At 35.5% G+C, this 21559-nt stretch overlaps 1 protein-coding gene across 4 annotated transcripts in view; it reads right to left on the bottom strand.

Moving 5' to 3' along the window:
* Window positions 1-21559, bottom strand: part of LOC6051597 (rap guanine nucleotide exchange factor 4) — a 356238-nt gene that overhangs the window by 31150 nt on the left and 303529 nt on the right. For all 4 annotated transcript variants that reach the window (XM_038266004.1, XM_038266005.1, XM_038266006.1 and 1 more), the window contains 3 exons: window positions 18903-19224; window positions 2269-2358; window positions 2043-2160 (listed from right to left, as the gene is read on the bottom strand). In XM_038266004.1, the coding sequence (XP_038121932.1) occupies window positions 2043-2160; window positions 2269-2358; window positions 18903-19224 (530 nt within the window). The remainder of the gene's footprint in view (window positions 1-2042; window positions 2161-2268; window positions 2359-18902; window positions 19225-21559) is intronic.

Below are 21559 nucleotides of genomic sequence, written 5' to 3'. Positions count from 1 at the left end.
GATTATGATTATATTCGACAGTTTGGTGATTTTTATTATTTTCTTCATTCAGTGATTTTGATGATTTTGACGATTTTAGTGATTTTGACCTTTTTTTTTGATATTTTAGTGATTTTGGCCATTTTTTGCAATTACGGTGATTTTGTCAATTTTGATGATTTAGGAAATTTTGGTGATTTTTATGATTTTGGTGATTTTCATCACTTTTGTCATTTTATTGATTTTGACGATTTTGTTGATTTTGATCTTTTTTGATATTTCAGTGCTTTGATGATTTTAACGATTTTCATCATTTTCGCAATTTTAATGATTTTGACGATTTTTGTGATTTTGATCTTTTTTGACATTTTAGTGATTTGGCCATTTTTGCAATTTTGGCGATTTTGTCGATTATGTTTGATTTTGATGATGTTGATGATTTCGATAATTCTCGTCATTTCGGTGATTTTGATCATTTTTGACGTTTCAGTGATTTTGATGATTTTGTGATTTTCGCCATTTCAATGATTGTGATGATTTTAGCAATTTTGACGATTTTAGTGATTTCGATTATTGTCGGTAATTCGATAATTTTGATCACTTTTGACATTTTCGTGATTTTGATGATTTGGGTAATTTTTATCGATGGCGATTTTAGTGATTTTGATGATTTTGACGATTTAGGCGATTTTTATCATTTTTGGCATTTAAGTGATTTTAGTAATTTCCGCAATTTGGTTCGTTTTGGTGATTTCGATATTTTTTGGCATTTGGGTGATTTTGGTATATTTTTGCCTTTTCAACGATTTTTTTTAATATTTCGATGCAAGATTTTGATGATTTTTGTCATTTCAACGAGTGTGGTGATTTCGGTAATTTAAGTGATTTCGGTGGTTTTGATTATTTTAGTCATTTTCGTAATTTTAGTGATTTTGATGATTTTCTTCATGATAGTGATCTTAGAAATTTTGGTAGTTCATGTCATTTTAACGATTTTGGCGTTTTTGGTCACAAAATTTTATATGTGTTTTCGAAAATAGTGTTTTTTTTTATAAATCGCAATATTTGGCATAAAACGAAGCGACATTGTGTATGCATTTTTGCATTATTATTATTTTTTATTTATAAACATCTTCATAAAATACCGTTTTTTGCGAAAATACTCAAATATCAAACGAAGCAAAATTTGGAGTGAAGTGCATTTTCAATTTATTCAAGTGGTTTTGTTAAATGCTCCATTTTTCAAAAATTACCGTATATTTTCGAAAACATTCGATTGTTGTAAAGTACTAATTTTATTGCAAACGTATTTTTAAAATCAAATTTTTATTAAGATTTAAGTAAATTTGAAAAAATATGGTATTTTGTAAAAATAATCCTATTTTTCAACCAAATCTATAATTAAGTAAAAATACATACAAAATTTCTGTTAAATTGAAAATTTATCTAACAAATCATGCAAATTATGAGAATTTGAGTTTTGTTGAAAAAGTTAAAAAATTTGAGAACATTTCAGTACTTTACATAAAATCTGATGAAAACGCATACAACATTTTGATTTGCTTGATATTCATATTGCAATTTATAAAAAAATAAGTTTGATTCCTAGGGAAAATTCTCGTAGTTTGGCTAAGCTAAGCACTCACTCCTTACTCCTTCCAATTTTCTGATTTTCTTTATTTAAAAAAAATATTTCGTAAAATGCTTTATATGAGCTGTAATTGAACGTCAAAGTGTAATATGGCAACATGAGAGGCACGATGGAGTTAGATGCTGTGCCTCTATATTGCAATTTTTTAAATTTTGAGTATTTCCGAAAAAAGACAGTTATACAAATATATTTAAAATGAGTTAAAAAAAATTGAACTCTTAGATTTACTTTTAAAACATTTTAAATGTGTTTTTTTTAAACTTGGGATGGTGCATAAACCACGGGCCTTCAAATTTCTATTTGTAACTTAACTTTCTTCATTCAAAAATGACAGGAAAGGTAAGTAGTTTCACAACGGAATCGCAAACGATAGTTCCACAACCCAAAAAGAAAGCTGCCAACAGATACTCACTATCATCGTCCGGTCTGATAACAGTCTTTGTAGAGTGAGTGTTTCCACTGAATAGGCAAATGGGTTGTCCGTTGGGTGGCAATTTCCACTTCTGGCTCGCGTTCATCTGTCGGTCTTCCTGGCGAGGGGCGCAAAAAGAAGAAAAGAAAAGAAAAAAGATAAAAAAATATAGTTGTAAAATGGCACCCAAGAGTGGGTAGAAAAAAAGGTGGCAAGCTTTCCCTACTTGATATCGAGCTAATTGCGTTAGCACGTGGTGTATGATGCTGGCTTCCTCCTGGAGCAGACCTTCCGACTCGACATCTGTTGCAATATCCTGGAGTGGTGAAAAATGAGAGGGAGAGAGAAATTTGTACAATAAGATAATGCAACATTTATTGTTCTTCTTTTGTTCGTTGAAGAGCTTTTTTTTGTGCTTTTGCTAGGGAAAAAACTCCAAGGAAAAGTTGAAGAGTCTAGAGTATAAGTTTGAACTTGACCCACTTTTGTTCATTCTCGTCACGAAGTAGACAACAGATTGGCTATCATGTCGGAAAAATGATGATCATATCGATAACTCGTACGTGAATTGCCTCAAGTTGAGTTTTTACCAGGAAAATAAGATTGAAGAGTGCGAAAGTGGCGCAAATGATTTTCCCAGCCAATAAGATGGAATGCATTCTTCAGCTGCTAGCTTTTCCAATCAGAGCGCGCCAACGAAGAGCAAATTTAATTTTCTTCGTTTGCATTTCTGGTTAGCAGCAGCAATTCGCGATGGCGCGGAAATTGCTTTTGCCAGCACGGGCATTTTGTGAAAGGATTCGTTGCTTGGGTGCTTTTTTTGTTCGTCAAGAATTGAGCGAATAAATGTGGACGGGTTGCGAAAATTCAGCTGGGAAATTAAACGATTGCAAAAACGAATCAAATTTTCTCTCCTCTAAATGATGAAGGATCGTAGCTAAAAGGCTCTCTGACTGTAGAATGTAATCCATCTAGGTATGAATCAATTTTATCGATCAAAAAGCATCATAATAGTTGTTTACACAGAATTTTGAGTTGCTGAGCCATATTTGATAAAAATATATATGCATCAGCCTTATTCATTTAAACAAAGTTAAGCTCTCCATATTTTGATGAAACATGTGTTTTAAATGTACTTTACACTAGTTCAGTTGTTTTCCAATCATTAGTTTTCAAACAATGAAAGATTTGACTAAAACATTTTTTTTGCGAAAAAAACTTTTTGTGTATCGGAAATTATTAAAAATTCAATAGATTTTTTAAATAAACCAAAGCATGCTAATAATGATTCTAAACGCACAGGAATGCATTTGAAATTGATTTCAGCTAACATTCAGCTTGGCATTCAATTAAAATTTTGAAAAAAATCACTGCTTGATTTATCGGATTATTTATGAACTTTTAAAAAGATTTGTTCCAGTCTAATAAAAAAACCAGAAATATCAAATCTGATTTTAAAACTTAACTTAAAATCAAGAAATTTGTCAAATTGAAATAGTTTTTGTGTAGAAGATTGAGGCTAGTAGGAGAAGGTGGGGCAAAACTACCATATGTGGCAAGAGGAACAATCGCTTGCACGGTCGTAATTTTTACAATTTTGATTATTTCCAGTATGAGGAATTGTTGCTAGCAATGCAATTAGCTGATTCTTCAACCACATAACCGCCAAAACGACGTAAACGCCACGAGGCATAAGATTGATTTTTTTTTCAAAACCTTTGTTTACTTATAATATTTTGAAAGTACAAAATAAGGCTTAGGGTTCGTTTTAAGGCTCATTTTATCAAAATGCTATTTTTCCTAGATCAGTAGTGTCCCTATCAATGACGTGCACCTATTATAAAGTATGATTTAACTTTTGGTTATTTTTGTTGAGAGCTTTTAAAAAATCTTGTTCAGGTGGGGCAAGTGCACCATAAGGATTTTAAGTATGGACAAAATTACAAAATTTCTACAACAACATATTTTATTGGGAAATAATAACATACTAACAGTACTTAAAAACTGATATACATTTGTTTAAAAAATTGTCCATACAAAATATAGCAATAATTTTTTTTTCGTAAAAACGATCAAACTTTTAGTAAAATTTAATTATTTAATCTAAAAATTGAAGAAACGTTCCAAAAACATGTTGTTTCATGCATTGTTCCTCTTGCCCTAACGGGTTGTTCGTCTTGCCCAGCTAGAACGTACGGAAAATCAAAAATTTTAAAATCAATTTGTTTACTTGATAAAACAGGATTTTTTAAAAAACTTGTTCTAGCAAAGTTTTTAGTCAAGGCCTGGAATAAGAAGAGTATTAAAAAACGACAAATTTGTTTACGTTTTTAATGGGTTATAACGAGCATTTCATTAGCTTGTTACACTTGTTTCATTTTCACCTATTTTTTTTTTCATTTTTTCTCCTCGAACCTTGTTAATGCTTAAGTGCAAAAAATAAAAAAAAAAATTAGAATTATTGATTTTTTTATTCATTGATATAAGACAATTCTTCAACATCACGAATAAATGAACTGAATTAATCTATCAATTCGTGGAATTTTAAATACATTTCAAAGTATTATTTTAGGTGTAACCATATCTCATTATTAGGGTTAGTTAAATTTCATGATTTCGTGGACAGTGTGAAATCCGTGAAATTTGGCTTTTTCCGCGAAATCCCGGAAACGATTTTTCTCAAAATGATTTATCAAACACAAATAGGAATAAACATAATCTTATGAACTACTGTAGAATTAAGCGAGTGAATACCCTTGTTTAACTCCTAACATAGGGTTAGTGTTTTTTGCTGATTCCGTGGACGGTGTAAAATTCACGAAGTTATCAATTTTCTCAAATATTTTTTTTAAAACAACATAATAAATATTTTATCTATATTTGATTTTTATAGACTGTTTAAGTAAATTTTATTAGTATTCAATTGAAAAGCTTGCTATGAGCCAGTGTTGCAAATGAGTGATAGAAATATCGATTGATTATCGCTGCACCAAAAACATCCGAGAGTAAAGCGGCCGTCATTTAGCTTGTGAGATCTCTTCTTGTGTCTCGTGATTTCCAGCGATGTCATTCTCTCTCTATCACTCCTTCCCTTTTCCTCGACTCTGCGCTCTTACGGCTGAGCCTCTCAGAGACGTCCCGTTAAACTGTGTTTTCGATGTTGCGGTAGGATGATCGTGGAAGCGGGAATTAGAGAGAAAAGGAGAATGTCAATCGCGAGTGTGTAAACACGAAATCGTGTACGGCTATTTTCGGTGCTGAGAGTTTCAATAAGGAGAGAAGAGTAGTTGTATTTGAGGCATGAATATTCAGGCGGGATAATTGTAGTTGCTGAGAGCTGGTATTTTGACAACCCTGATATGAGCCATTTAAAGAATTGCTAAGATTTTCAGTTTTTTTTAAACTAAATAATTTTAGTAATATTTTCATTCGCTGTAATTCAAATTATATTGCTATTTTATTTGAAAGATATAGTTTCAAAAGAAATTGAAAGACTCAAGCTTAGTTTTATTCAAAATAAAATGAATGCTAGGAAATCATCCTTTAAAAACATTGCAGATTTTTTCTGAGTCCTGTTTAATTTTAATTTTTAACGATATTTGGTTATTTGGGTGGATGATTCTTGAGACATACTTTTTTTGTTTTCATTTTGAATAAAAATTTAGATTTCGTTACAAATTATATTATTTTTGCTTTTGATTCAAAATTTCGAAAAGGGAGATGAAAACCTTAAACAAATGTTAATGTGCTCAATGTTGCAAAAAAAAAACATTTTTTTCACTAATTTTTGCGGGACAAGATTGTTAAATCTTTCTCTGATATGAATTTAAATAAAATGAAGCAAATCAGCGAAAACTTGTAAACTTTATTAGTGGAATATGTAAAAACGCAGTTCAATAAATGAAAATACGCATGCCCTACATTTTATTTCAAATATATATAGAGCCCATCCTAGTTTTTTGTGTCACGTTCAAATTTATTAAAAAAAAATTAGTTTATTAAAGAATATTATATAATGAAGCATAAAAAGTAGGTTCTGTGATTTAAACATAAGATTTTCAGAGTTATTTTCACATGTTTCACGTTCCGCGAAATTTGCGTGAAATTGAGGTCCCCGTGAAATTTGGAATTTTTGAACCTACTCATCATCCTAATTTTATTTTTTCTGTAAAAAGGGCCTTCACTTTAAGTAATCAAAAAAAGAGAAAGAAAGTTATGCTTATCACAGTCTGCTCAGAATAAATCTAAATCAAGATTATTTTTTTAAGTTGAAATTATCAGTAACACATGAGATTAATTTTTGAGCAGTAAAAAGTAACTAAATTACAATACATTTTGTTCAGCATTTTGGCTTTAACATATTAAGTATAATCTGTTTTTTCTTCGTATGTAATAAGAATTGAATGTCAATATTATTTACATTCCAATGAATTTAAAAATAATCTGCTGAAACTTGAACATTTTAATTCGGTCAAACCGTTATTATTATGTCTTTCAAAAAAAAAAAAAAAAAAAAAACAATTTTTGAAAATGTGGTGTTTAAAAAAAATAAATCTTAATCTGTATTTTTTTACCTTCACAACTCACAATAAATTTGAATAAGCGTGTATTTCTTTGATAACATTCAACAGCAATTTTTATTTCCTTAGATTTCTGTAGGTGTTAAAAATATAGCTGACAACACTAAAATTAAAAAAAAAATGGGATGTTCCATTAAATTTGGCCGAATAATTCCATAAAATAATAAGAATTGAAAAATGATTTCTAAATATATTTGTTGGAGCTTTTTGCAGTCTTTTATTCAAGACAAGATAATATTTTACTATTTTTGTTAGTTTTGCATTCTCTCAAACTCAAGCAGTGTTTGAAAAATAGTTTTTCTTAAATCAATTTCTGCGAATTTACATATTGTTTGAAACATGAACAGAAGTGTAATATGTTTGGTAGAGTTTTCCAATAAGAGCTGTGTGCTGTTTTTTTAAATATTCAAGCTAGTTGAATAAAATATTTTCCTCAGGTTTTTTTTAGGTTTTGTTGAGTTCAGGGCAGCTTTTAAAATAATATTTTTGTGAAGTTTTTTGATGATTCGATTTTTAGCAAATTTCAGTAAGTAGTAGCATTTGGTACAAATTGGAATATTAAAAAAAAAAAGATTACACTACTCGACAAAACAAAACTTGTGTCAAGGGATTGACGATATCTCATCGGTTCCTCAGAGAAAAGGCATCCCCGAATCCGATGCAATCGACAGAATTTGATTTTATGTCCACGCGGACTGACGAGAAGCTGGTAAATTTTTTAACATAAAAAAATCGAACAATTTAAAAAAAACTTGCGTCTCCTCCCAACTATATGAGCCATCTACAAAAATATGGAGGCGCCTGGTGCATAGCCATTTCCTTTAAGCACAACGTAAACAACCAATACAAATGTATAAAAAAGTTGTCAAGTTCGGGGGGTCCACAGCTAGCATTTTTTGTACGATTATAAAAATAAATATTAAAAGTTTAAAATTAAAATATTTGAAAAACATTTTTTTTAAATATACTTGTTTACTAAAATTTTATGTTTCTCAAAGGTCTATGGGTACTTCGGGATGTCCATGGTAATCCAAGGACTCCCTAGAGTTAAGATCTATGAGTCTACCGCCGTAACAAGCAAGAGGTCGTCGGATTTTGACCCCGGATTATGTGCGTATAGCATCAGTGGATATGGTAGACTACTATATGAATGTAATGGGATGTACATGGTCATCCAAGGACTCTCTGGAGTTAAGATCTACGAGTCTACCGCCGTAACAAGCAAGAGGTCGTCGGATTTTGACCCCGGATTATGTGCGTATAGCATCAGTGGATATGGTAGACTACTATATGAATGTAATGGGATGTACATGGTCATCCAAGGACTCCCTGGAGTTAAGATCTACGAGTCTACCGCCGTAACAAGCAAGAGGTCGTCGGATTTTGACCCCGAATCATGTGCGTATAGCACCAGTGGATATGGTAGACTACTATATGAATGTAATGGGATGTCCATGGTCATCCAAGGACTCCCTGGAGTTAAGATCTACGAGTCTACCGCCGTAACAAGCAAGAGGTCGTCGGATTTTGACCCCGGATCATGTGCGTATAGCACCAGTGGATATGGTAGACTACTATATGAATGTAATGGGATGTACATGGTCATCCAAGGACTCCCTGGAGTTAAGATCTACGGGTCTACCGCCGTAACAAGCAAGAGGTCGTCGGATTTTGACCCCGGATCATGTGCGTATAGCACCAGTGGATATGGTAGACTACTATATGAATGTAATGGGATGTACATGGTCATCCAAGGACTCCCTGGAGTTAAGATCTACGGGTCTACCGCCGTAACAAGCAAGAGGTCGTTGGATTTTGACCCCGGATCATGTGAGTATAGCATCAGTGGATATGGTAGACTACTATATGAATGTAATGGGATGTACATGGTCATCCAAGGACTCCCTGGAGTTAAGATCTACGAGTCTACCGCCGTAACAAGCAAGAGGTCGTCGGATTTTGACCCCGAATCATGTGCGTATAGCACCAGTGGATATGGTAGACTACTATATGAATGTAATGGGATGTCCATGGTCATCCAAGGACTCCCTGGAGTTAAGATCTACGAGTCTACCGCCGTAACAAGCAAGAGGTCGTCGGATTTTGACCCCGGATCATGTGCGTATAGCACCAGTGGATATGGTAGACTACTATATAAATGTGTTGGGCTCCCTGGAGTTAAGATCTACGAGTCTACCGCCGTAACAAAAAAGAGGTCGCCGTTTGGCTAAAGTGGTAAGCAAGGACTTTTGTTCATCGTTCAAACTTAAATATTTCGATAACTTTACATCGATTGTAGATCTTAACTCCAGGAGTCCTTGGATGACCATGTACATCCCATTACATTCATATAGTAGTCTACCATATCCACTGATGCTATACTCACATGATCCGGGGTCAAAATCCAACGACCTCTTGCTTGTTACGGCGGTAGACCCGTAGATCTTAACTCCAGGGAGTCCTTGGATGACCATGTACATTAGGGTGGTCCAAATTCGGACTTTTTTGGGGCTACCCCCTGAAATCAAAGATTGACCCATCACTAGGCTAAATTCCAAATTTGAGCTCATTCTGACCACGGGAACCCCTCCCTCCAATCGCTTAACGTTTGTATGGGAAAAATCGTCAAAATGTATGGAGAAAAGCAACTGTTTTACTTTTTTACCTGTGGAAGGCGCCATAATTATCCGATTCTTACCATTTCTCAAATGTAGAACCTTCATTAAATTTTGAACAACTCTCCCGAAGACACAATATTTTTAGGATTTTTTCCCGCGAAGTTATTAGCGCCCAAAACTGGCCATTTTTGCGCGGCCAGCTGTAAGGGGCTACCTAACACCGATGTTTATTTCCAATTCGTACACGCACGTGCTCTCTCTCAGGTTCAAACTCTCTAACGAGCTTGCTCGCCTGCCTGCCTGCCTGTCTACCTACAAGCGCGCGCTGTTTCTCTGCTTGGACTTTTGTCGTCGTCGTTGTTTTCGTTTGCTATCCGATGCGCTGCGTTTCTGGCATGTTTATTATAATTTTCAACTAAAATAGCAGGATTGTTTTGAGATATATTTAGCATGTAATTTCTTAAATTATGTCAAAAATAAAAAAAAACTGCGCTGAAAAAAATAGTTTAAAGAAAAGACAGCTTAGGCTCAATTAAAAAAATACAGCAAATGTCATGAGAACAGGGTTTGTTTGTTTTTCCAAGCACTACACGCAGTTTTTCGTATATGCTAAAGAAACATGATAATGATTCAATTATTTGAAAAATCTTCAGGTAATACAAATGTTGTTCCTTTAGGTAGTTTGCTTTAACAAAAATATACTTTAGTACAAATCAGAACAAATCAATTCAATTGCTGCAAATTTTCATTCATACTCTCTAAAATTATTTTTTTATTCTTTCTGGAAATTTCTTTCTGTGTTCCTAGACCACCTGCAACAAATATTGCAACTGTTTATCATTTTTTGTCAGTTTACCTGTAAATTTTTCGTTTCAGGAAACATCTCTTTCTGCACAATCGTTAACAACCTTCAGATCTTGCAGTTACGGCCTTCCTTTAAGATACTCTTTTGGATTCAGTTTTTAAAAAAATTAAAGAAAATTCCTTCCTTTTTTATCTAAAAAAAACTTCATGGAATTTCTTGTAAAAAAGCAAAGCAATCCACTTTAACGACCCCGGGTCTTTTGTGGGCTCTGTTGCAAGTTTCTGCTCATTTCTAGGCGTCCGAAGGATTTGTGTGGTGAGTCACCCAAATCCTCTTTTACGCAAATGGACCGACGTTTTACTTCCCCATCCGATAGAAGGCATGGTATTTCTTGTAACAAAAGCAGATAAATTGAAATCCAAAACGTTTGCAATTAGGTTTGGATCAGAACAGATGACGATTCATAGATGAACTAATTCATCAAATTTGTATTCTCTCACACACGCTCTTATAATATGATATCTATTTTTGTGTTTTTTTTTTCGTTTTGTTGTTCATTTGATTTTATATCTCAATACAAACCGACTATTTTTGTTGAAAATTATAATTAACATGCCAGGAACGCAGCGTAGCAGATATCAAACGAAAACGACGACGACGACAAAAGTCCAAGCCGAGAAACAGCGCGCGCTTGTAGGTAAACAGGCAGGCAGGCAGGCGAGCAAGCTCGTTAGAGAGTTTGAACCTGAGAGAGAGCACGTGCGTGTACGAATTGGAAATAAACATCGTTGTTAGGTAGCCCCTTACAGCTGGCCGCGTAAAAATGGCCAGTTTTGGGCGCTAATAACTTCGCGGGAAAAAATCCTAAAAATATTGTGTCTTCGGGAAAGTTGTTCAAAATTTAATGAAGGTTCTACATTTGAGAAATGGTAAGAATAGGATAATTATGGCGCCTTCCACAGGTAAAAAAGTAAAACTGTTGCTTTTCTCCATACATTTTGACGATTTTTCCCATACAAACGTTAAGCGATTGGAGGGAGGGGTTCCCGTGGTCAGAATGAGCTCAAATTTGGAATTTAGCCTAGTGATGGGTCAATCTTTGATTTCAGGGGGTAGCCCCAAAAAAGTCCGGATTTGGACCACCCTAATGTACATCCCATTACATTCATATAGTAGTCTACCATATCCACTGGTGCTATACGCACATGATCCGGGGTCAAAATCCGACGACCTCTTGCTTGTTACGGCGGTAGACTCGTAGATCTTAACTCCAGGGAGTCCTTGGATGACCATGTACATCCCATTACATTCATTTAGTAGTCTACCATATCCACTGATGCTATACTCACATGATCCGGGGTCAAAATCCGACGACCTCTTGCTTGTTACGGCGGTAGACTCGTAGATCTTAACTCCAGGGAGTCCTTGGATGACCATGTACATCCCATTACATTCATATAGTAGTCTACCATATCCACTGATGCTATACGCACATAATCCGGGGTCAAAATCCGACGACCTCTTGCTTGTTACGGCGGTAGACTCATAGATCTTAACTCTAGGGAGTCCTTGGATTACCATGGACATCCCGAAGTACCCATAGACCTTTGAGAAACATAAAATTTTAGTAAACAAGTATATTTAAAAAAAATGTTTTTCAAATATTTTAATTTTAAACTTTTAATATTTATTTTATAATCTTACAAAAATGCTAGCTGTGGACCCCGAACTTGACAACTTTTTATACATTTGTATTGGTTGTTTCCGTTGTGCTTAAAGGAAATGGCTATGCACCAGGCGCCTCCATATTTTTGTAGATGGCTCATATAGTTGGGAGGAGACGCAAGTTTTTAAATTGTTCGATTTTTTTATGTTAAAAAATTTACCAGCTTCTCGTCAGTCCGCGTGGACATAAAATCAAATTCTGTCGATTGCATCGGATTCGGGGATGCCTTTTCTCTGAGGAACCGATGAGATATCGTCAATCCCTTGACACAAGTTTTGTTTTGTCGAGTAGTGTTATTTAAGACATATTTTTCGTGAGGTTTCAAAAAGACTTCATGTGTTACAGTTGTTACAATTAAAAGTTGAGAACCACTGCGCATTTACAGTAGAAAAAGTGATGGTATCAGAAACAGTTGAAAATTTAATCAGTTTCTGTTGAGTGTCATTTAAAACATTATTTTATGAAAATTACTCAAAAATTAAGTTAAATTAAACCATAAAAAAATCAACCCTCAAAAATTTAACTTATTTTACTGTGTAGTTTCGGGGGACATAAATTATGAAAAATATTTGCAACTACCTATGTTAAAAATATAAATAACTTGTGGTTGATAAAGTCTAACTGACTGATTTAAAGTTTTTTAGGGGAAATTTTAAAATATTCTTGGTCAATACCCAGTAATTCAAATTTCCGTTAATTTCAGGTTTTGAATTAGTAATTCCTTCCAGTCAGGCAAGCAATTCTTTGTACTGTAAAATCCCTTGCACCGCATTATCGCACAAATCGAATTTTCCAATCGCATATTTATTATCATGTCTGTCAGGATCAGTCTGGCGTGCGCTTCCACTGCATCAAGATGATTTATAATCATAATCATAACGATAATAATAAAAAATAATGCACACCAGAGTCTCTGCCACACGCCCGGTTATGGAGTGTGCATACAGCATTTTCCTTCGGGGAAAAAAGGATTTCCCGAGGAAGCAGCAGCATGTGAGATGGAAACTCCAATCCAGCGATGCGATCATCAATGATGATGATGTATGACGCACCAGGAAATGTGACTGCCAGCTGGAACACCAGCTCGGTTAAATATTGATGGAATTTTGCTTGATGCAGCCAGAGCCAGAGCTGTTTTTCCAAGTCGTGAATGCAAATCCCGCCACTTTGTTCGGTACACGTGTGTGTGTGTCACAGAATGTGTCATATTTTGTCGGTTTGCTTTTGAGTATTAACATGAGGCATTGATAAATATTGTTCTTTTGGGATGACATTTACGGGGTGTTAGGGGGAAAGAACCAGGTGAATAGATTTGGATGATCAATATTTTGCACATGTTTTATTGTTGTCTTTGGGAGGTAATCAAAATTAATTTGGTTTAGCATCAATTGAAAAATGAATGTTTTTTGTCACTTGAGGATTATTTCATGTTTAATGTTTTAAGTTTGAAATATAACCAAATCTACAGCTATGCTGGATAGGGTAACATTATTTTGTAATTTTGTACAAATAATACACAATAAAATTGGCTTAAAAAAATGATTCAAACATTACTCATAAACATTCCTGTTGAAAGCTAGCACAATAGATCTTTAGCATTTTCAGTCTTAAAAGATGGCCAACTATGCCACTTTCTCAACAATTTGTCGTCCCCCGATGGAGCGTGTTAAACGTCGATCCAAAACGGATTATGTTTTCATCGACAAGGATCAAATTGCTGATAAGTCCTTTCCCCCGCACCGCACGCGCCGCCTGCTGGGCAAACTGTTTTGCTGAGATAAAGCCCCCCCCAGCAGGAGAAAAAGGGCACTTGTGTGTGTGTGTGAGTGTGTCACATCAAAAGGCAATCAAGTTGGCTGGTTGGCTGGTGCCCAGGACGATGATTTTAATCACGTATGGGTGCCAACGCCGTCATCCTGATGGTCGTTATGGCAGAAAGGATGCTTTTCTGCTCGAGTTGAGTGGTGGTGTCTAAGGATGAGGATGACGATGGTCTTGTTTCTAAGGTGACACGCTCTGATTCGTCACGTGTGAAGGGGAGGTGAGTTGGTGGTGGGAAAATCAATTGATAGTTGAGTTTTTTTCGCTTTTTTTTTCCCTAGTAGGTGACAGAGTTGAGGAGAGAGAAGAACAAAGGTGAGGACGTTGGTGGGTTGCAACAGGTGCTAATTGCTGACGAAGTGATGTTATCTTGAAATTGGCCACTGCTGTGTTTTATGGGAAAAAATAACTTGGATAGGACATTCCTTTCAAACAATAGCAAACATTGAATTATTTTTTTCAAAATATTTATTGAAGAATACTTTTTCTCTTAAACTTGTGGGCTATAGAATATCTTATATCCAAACAGATATATTTTTTTAACGGTTCAAACTTTAAAGGTGTAAATGATTTCAAACTCAACTTTTTGAAGGTGAATGGCAGTATCTGCAATTTTAATTAATTTCCAGCCTACAAATAATAGATAAAATTTCGGGTACAAATGTTGTGTAAATTTATTCTTTAAAAACCATCCGCCTCCATTGAGTCTCCTTTTTTGGAATCAATTCAGGAGGCGCTCGGTTTCTTAGAATATTTACACAAATTTTGGACTGTTTTTTTGCCGGATATGAACTGAGATTGTATTCCAAGAAATCGGCAGCTATTGTAGATGAAGCAAACTGAACAAGTCTAATAATTTCAATTCAAATTGAACCTAAAAACTTTTTTTTTATATTTGTTGCTCACGTCTTTTTCTTTATGTCTGCGGCATGTATTCCAATCGAGAACTTGACATAAAATCAGCATTACTCTGATAATTCGATTCGTTTACCAACACAGTTTTCTTTTTGTAAATTCTATGATTTTTTAAACTTATGCAAATTGTTCAGTTTTTGAAATGTGTTATCTTTATTTATTATTTACCTATATCAAAAATGTTGATTATGCTTTTTTCAATTTGTGAATTTCAAAAATATTCAGAGAGTTGGACTCTTGTCCACTTTAAAAGAAATATACACGAAAACTGCATGAAAAAAAAAACAAAATGCTTGGATCCAGTTCAAAATTTTTCTAGGGTCCTGGTCGAAATAATTAGACCAGTATTTTTTTGTTTGGCCATTAGGGTGACCTACGCCGAGTTAGGATAGTCCGAAAAATTGCCAATATCGTCGATTTTCCAAAAAAACCACAGTTTTCAAAAATTGCGTCTTTCAGTTACAAAAATTTTGGTACCCAATATGTATAGATCATCGCTTAAATTTGTAAGTTATCGCAGTTTTAGTGAAAAAGTAGTTTTTCTCGTTTTCATCATTTTCCCATTTTTGCGCGCGGCGCGTGAAAAACACGGATTTTATTTTCAAAAAATCATATCTTAGAATCCTGTAGATGAACTCCTCGCATTTTTAAGTATGTTATGTAAAATTGTCCGAGGAATCCGACAAAAATATTTTCAGACATAGGCTCTTTGGTTCAGACACCATCAAATGGCATTTCAAAGTTTCATAGGACCTTTTCATATGTTAGACTACATTTTTGAAACTATTTACTATTTTTATCACCTTTCATTTACGTATAAGACAGCTAAAATCGGTTGAAATGATTAGTTATGATTTTAAGAAAAAAAAAAGTGATTTTTGCGAAAATCGACGAAGATCGCCATTTTTCGGACCACCCTAACACGGCGTAGGTCACCCTAATGGACAAACAAAAAAAATACCGCTCTAATTATCTAGGCCAGGGCATATCCAGAAAAAAAAAATATTTTCGTGTTCTTCTTTATTGCTAAATGATTTAAAAATAGTGTTGATTACACCTTAAGTAAACTGTCGTCACTCTATTAAGTGATTAATATTTGGAAATTGTCACGTAGTGGAAGTGAACCATTGAACAAAATTTATATGGCGACATCACAGTTGAAAAATTATGGTGAGAGATTTTTTGTCAAAACCATCAAATTTTCATCAGTTTCTGTTGAATTTAACATTTGTAAATACATTAATTAAGGTAAAATTACACTAACAAAAAGAAATATTTAATCAACCAAATCTTCAGATTTCAAATATGAATTATTTTTTACTGAATTCTGTCGGAAAAAAGAAGGGCACAACACAAAATCCAGATTTTTGCTACAATCAACTCTTCTACAGAATCAACTTAAACCAAAAAATATGACTTCAAAAAGGTACTTGATTGTCACTTCAATGACCTGAACTTAAGACAGGGTTGCCAGATTTTCAAACATTTTGGATGATCTTTTACCTTTTTTTACCTATCCAACGATAGGTCGGAAGATGGATCTGGACATAGTTTTCATACAGATATGTGAAATCTGACTTTTCATTGCGGTGTAGTTGGAATTTCGTCAAATTAAACAAAGATCATTCAAAATCTAGCTATATTCATGATGAAACTTATTTTAATGATAATAAAAAGAGCATCGTATTTGGTAAAAGTATGAATATAAGAAATTTTTATTCTTTTTTGTTGATTCGCCCATATGATGGCAGGAAATATTTTTTTATGATTTATTTTTAATTCGTAAAATCAAATTCCATTTTACAGAAAAAAATGTTGTACTATATCAATATTTTCAAACCTTGATAAAATATTATTTGTTTGTTTTCGCTTTACTAGGAGACAGTGATTTATGCGGATTGCAGACTGGATTTCATGCCATGATTATTATTTGTTTGTTTTTAGCAGAAACTTTTAGATTTTTAGACGGTTTAAAAAGAAATTGTGTAATTTTTTGCGAAATTACACTCAAACAGCCTGAAACATTAACCGATAAGTTTTTCTGATTTCGGCAGATTTCTGCAAATATCTCAGAAAAATTTTGGGGATGTAGAATTTTTTTCAACACTGCTATAGCTAGTACTAAGAAAGTGATGGTCAGAGCAGCTTTTGTGCTCTGCACAACATTTTTTTCTTGAAAACAAAAAAAATGTTGGTTTTATTGATGAAAATTTACAGCAGTTTTCCTTATTCAAAACTCTAGTATTTCGAAAAAGCGTAGATCAATTTCAAAACAAGATATTGCTTATAAAAGAGGAAATCGTGCTGAAAATATTTCAAAAGCCATTTTTTATCAAAATAAGACTGTATTTTTTTTACAGTTTGGCTGATTGTGATTCATAGCCAAATTAATGTGAAAATTATTTATTGTTGGACATTTTTTTAGTCTGGAAGGTATGACTTAAACTTAGTTATTAAATGGTCCAAACTTCAATGTTGTATTTGTTTTGAAAAGCTATCCTAGAACTCTTTAAACTCTCTTCTGCTTGAGCGCCCCTTATTTGATGGTAACATAAATTTAACATGAATTATAAATTTTCGAAAAACTTCGGTAAAAACATTCATAACATTGGTTTTGGCGCCCCTGAATCATTTATTTTGTATTTTAAACCAAATCATTTAGTTATTTGTAGTTCTATTAAAAACACTATAGCACTTATAACTTTTGATAGGGTAGTCACTTTTGGACTCTTTGGAAAGATCTCTTGATTACCCGGACAACATTTTCATCAAAATATGTGAGATCCGGCCTCTAAAAAGTGTATAAATAACACATAAGACCGATTCTTAGCGAAGCTACACCAAAATGTCACATTTTTCAATTTTCAATATGATTTTTAATATGAAAAAAATCATTTTTATTATGATGCAATAATTGCAATGTGCTTTAAATGCATTTTCTTACCTTAAAAGCCAAGAACATTGACCAAAAGTGGTCTGCAAGCCATTGTACGGGAGAGGAGTTTTTAAATAAATCTGCTCCTTTCGTTGTCCCGTCACGAAAAGAAATGGCTGGCAAAAACTCAAATTTCATCCAATTCTTTCAGTTCAAGGAGCAAAAGATTCGTTTTTTAATTTGTGATAATGCGTAGAAGAGCAAAAGTTTTTAAAAATCAAACTGGCAAAACTGTAGCGATTTTTGAAGTGTGCCTTTTAAAAGTCCAGTTATACGATGTTGTCCCGTCACGCTACATTTTTATTTCAGGGGAAGCACAGGTACTATATGGTTCATTCTGCATGATATTTTTTTTTTGTAGGAAAATCAATTATCTTTCCAAATATGTAATAACATTAGGGGGTTTCTTCTTTTATTTTGCCACTACAGCCAAAACGCTGAAAAAACTTTTTTTGAAAAGGAGCCGAAGAATCGGTCATAAGTGGTTATAACTTTTGATAGGGTTGTCAGACCTTCAACATTTTGGGCTCATTGCACAGTGGTCCGAAACCGAAATCTAGCGTGACAAAACTGATAGCGGCCACACGTTAATATTTAGAGTTTTGGTGTCTTCAGAACAAATTATCAGGGTCGATAGGGGCATCTTTTTGTATAGTGGACATTGAGGTGGTCCAAATTTTAGGGTGGTTCAGAATTTTTATTTTGGCGGGATGACGAGATAGCGCTTTGGTGTCTTGAGAAAAGTTGTAGGGAACACCATTCTGAGCAACTTTGCTCAAGAGCACAAAGCTCTTTCTTCAAACGAGAAGTTTTTTAGAGCCATTTTTGTAATTAGGGTAGGTGTTAATGAAAAAATGAGTTTTTTGAATTTTTCAACTCAGGCTTATGTTGTAGCGAGATAGTGTCTTCTAGACATTTGTAAAGCTTATCAAAACACACATTTATCTTCCAAGAGAGCGAAAATCGGACATTCTAAACGAAAGTTATAGCCAAAATACGACAAAAAAGACGCCATTTTGAAATGTGAATGCATTGGAAAGGTCTTTCTAAAAATGTATAGCATGTATAGCATCCTTACAAAAACCACCCTTTTAACAATCTTTCGAAGTTTAGCTAAAATCGTTTTTTTAAGCATAACTTTTGAAGTACTTTTTAAACTTCATAATATTACCTAGGGTCTAGTGGTACCCCAAGACGGATCGAATGGGACTAAAACTGTCAAAATCGGTTCAGCAAGTCCGTAGATTATTATATTGCATATTTTTCGGTGCACGGACTTACAGACATACACACGCACATAAATTTGTTCAGAATTTGATTCTGAGTCGATAGGTATACGTGAAGGAATGTCTACGAGGCCGAATAAAGAAGTTCATTTTTCGAAAGATTTTATAGCCTTTTCTCATTGAGGTGAGGAAGGCAAAAAGAGTTAATGTTACATATTAAAATTATCACCTCACCTCGATAAACTCCACCGCGAGCGGGTCGTCGAAGACGGCGTGCCGCACCAGCAGGACCCACCGCTGGATGAACTGGACGACGCGCCGCTTGCAGGTCATAAAGTACTCCTGGTCCTCCTCGCTGGACGTCCGCAGGTCCACCTCGGCGTCCGCGTGGTAGTGGCTGGCCAGCTCGTCGATCAGGATCGGCGTCGGCATGAAGACGATGTGGGTCAGGAGAAAGTCGTCCAAAAACGGATCGTTTGGTCCCACCTGACCGCCCAGTAGTGTCTCCAGCAGGTGTTCCAGCATCTTTTGCGGAGTGCCGGACATCACAGTGTATCTGCGAGGGGCGGTAAAAAGAGTTGGTAAACAGGCTTCCGGTTCCAATTAAGACGAGGGATGCAGTAAACTGACGCTACACACAGACATGAACACAAACAACAGGTGCGAAACATCAACAGGCACGATGAAAATGGTGAAAAAAGGCGGTTCGATCCTTTTGAGAAAAGGAAATGGAGAAGACAAAAAAAAAGGTTTCATTTGTCGAGTACCTAGGAAAGGACGCACTGTAAACAGATTTCACTAATTAAAATTTCCTGGTAAACAAGGTACTGAGCAGAGGTGGTACGGAAATAGAACTGTGTGATGGGTGAAGTGAGAAACTAAGAGTGAGTGTATGTTGACTGGTCGTTGCACACTTCTTGATTGAAAATTAACAATTCAAAGTCGATCTGGTTGGTAATCAGTTGGAAAAAAAAAACATATTTTTTAAGTTTTCAGTAAGCATTAAACCCAACCTGGTAGCCTGGGATGAAATCATCTCATTAATCAATATTTTGTTGCAACAGCTCGTTGCTAAAGGATGAAAGAAAGCAATTCTAACCTTCTAAAACCCCTCTGAGCAAACACCAGAAGGCAACGACAGGTACGCGTGGAGATGAAGCATGGTGTTGGTGTCGACGAAAAGCGATTATGATTAATTTTAATGATAAGAAAACAAGCTCGGAGCACCTCCGACCCCTTTTGCAGGCAGTTGCAAATTTTCTAGGATGATGTTTTACGGAAAGCGGGCAAGTCTTAAAATTATATTGCTTTTGTTACGTTCTATTGCTACATGCTACACACACTGGAAGCAGAAGGTAAATATCAGCACAAATGAGACGTTTAGCATGCAATCATGTTTGGTTATGGGGGGCGAATCAGGGTGGTTTGCAACTGATTCAAATTTTCACGGGTTTAACCTGGCCATGGTCTTCGTTTCGTACATACACTTATGGTACTCGGGTCTATATGACCCAGAAATGTTTTTGGCTGCCAAAATTCGGAACCTTGACCGATTTTGGATGTCTTGGCCGTAAATGAAAGGTTAGAATGTCTACTTTGCGATTCCGACTGGCAGAACCGGTTTTGGGCACTGTGGCCACTGGGAACCTGCTACAACCGAAAAAAAGTCCTTTTTGAGGCCCCGACTTTGAGGACCTGTATCTCCGGAACGATAACACATAGCGGGTTGCTTCCAGTTGCATTTGACGGGTAATAACCTCAACTTTAAGCTCCCGTAGAGATGATTTGTCAAAAGTGGACACCGGTTCCGTTAACCCGGAACATCCGAAAAACATGATTTTTTCAGCTTTTGTTATAAAATCAACACATTAGTCAATTTTTTCAACCGGATTTTTTTGTAAATCATTACATACGCACACTACATACTACCCCTGACTGTTTGGAATCGTTCCGGCCAACTGTGGCCAATCCGGAACCGGTTCTAGGGTACCACCAAAACGGTTCCAATAATGGTATCGCTAGAAACCCGTCATGTTGCATATCAAACTTCATGAAATTGAAAATTATGACCATCTGAGGTCATGCCGATATACCCTGACTCAACCTGGTCATGCTGGAACCGGTTACCGGTGGCCAGTGGGGGACACTTCCGGAGTATGCAGGAAGGCATATCATGCGACATATCAAACGTCATGAAATTGAAAATTATGACCATCTGAGGTCATGCCGATATCCTCTGACTCATCCTGGTCACGCCGGAACCGGTTACCGGTGGCCACTGGGGGACACTTCCGGAGTATGCAGGAAGGCATATCATGCGACATATCAAACGTCATGAAATTGAAAATTATGACCATCTGAGGTCATGCCGATATCCTCTGACTCATCCTGGTCACGCCGGAACCGGTTACCGGTGGCCACTGGGGGACACTTCCGGAGTATGCAGGAAGCATATCATGCGACATATCAAACTTCATGAAATTGAAAATAATGACCATCTAAGGTCATGCCAATATCCTATGACCCAACCTGGTCACGCCGGAACCGGTTACCGGAGGCCACTAGGGGACACTGCCGGAGTATGCAAAGAACCCGACCATGCGACGTATCAAACTTCATGAAATAGAAAATAATGACCATCTAAGGTCATGCCAATATCCTATGACCCAACCTGGTCACGCCGGAACCGGTTACTGGTGGCCACTGGGGGACACTTCCGGAGTATGCAGGGAAGCATATCATGCGACATATCAAACGTCATGAAATTGAAAATTATGACCATCTGAGGTCATGCCAATATCCTAAGACCCAACCTGGTCACGCCGAAACCGGTTACCGGTGGCCACTGGGGGACACTTCCGGAGTATGCAAAGAACCCTACCATGCGAAGT

This window comes from Culex quinquefasciatus, chromosome 3 (assembly GCF_015732765.1).
Source record: "Culex quinquefasciatus strain JHB chromosome 3, VPISU_Cqui_1.0_pri_paternal, whole genome shotgun sequence".
NCBI lineage: Eukaryota > Metazoa > Arthropoda > Insecta > Diptera > Culicidae > Culex > Culex quinquefasciatus.
The sequence above is the reverse complement of the archived record's forward strand: the minus strand, read 5'-3'. Positions and strand labels throughout refer to the sequence as shown.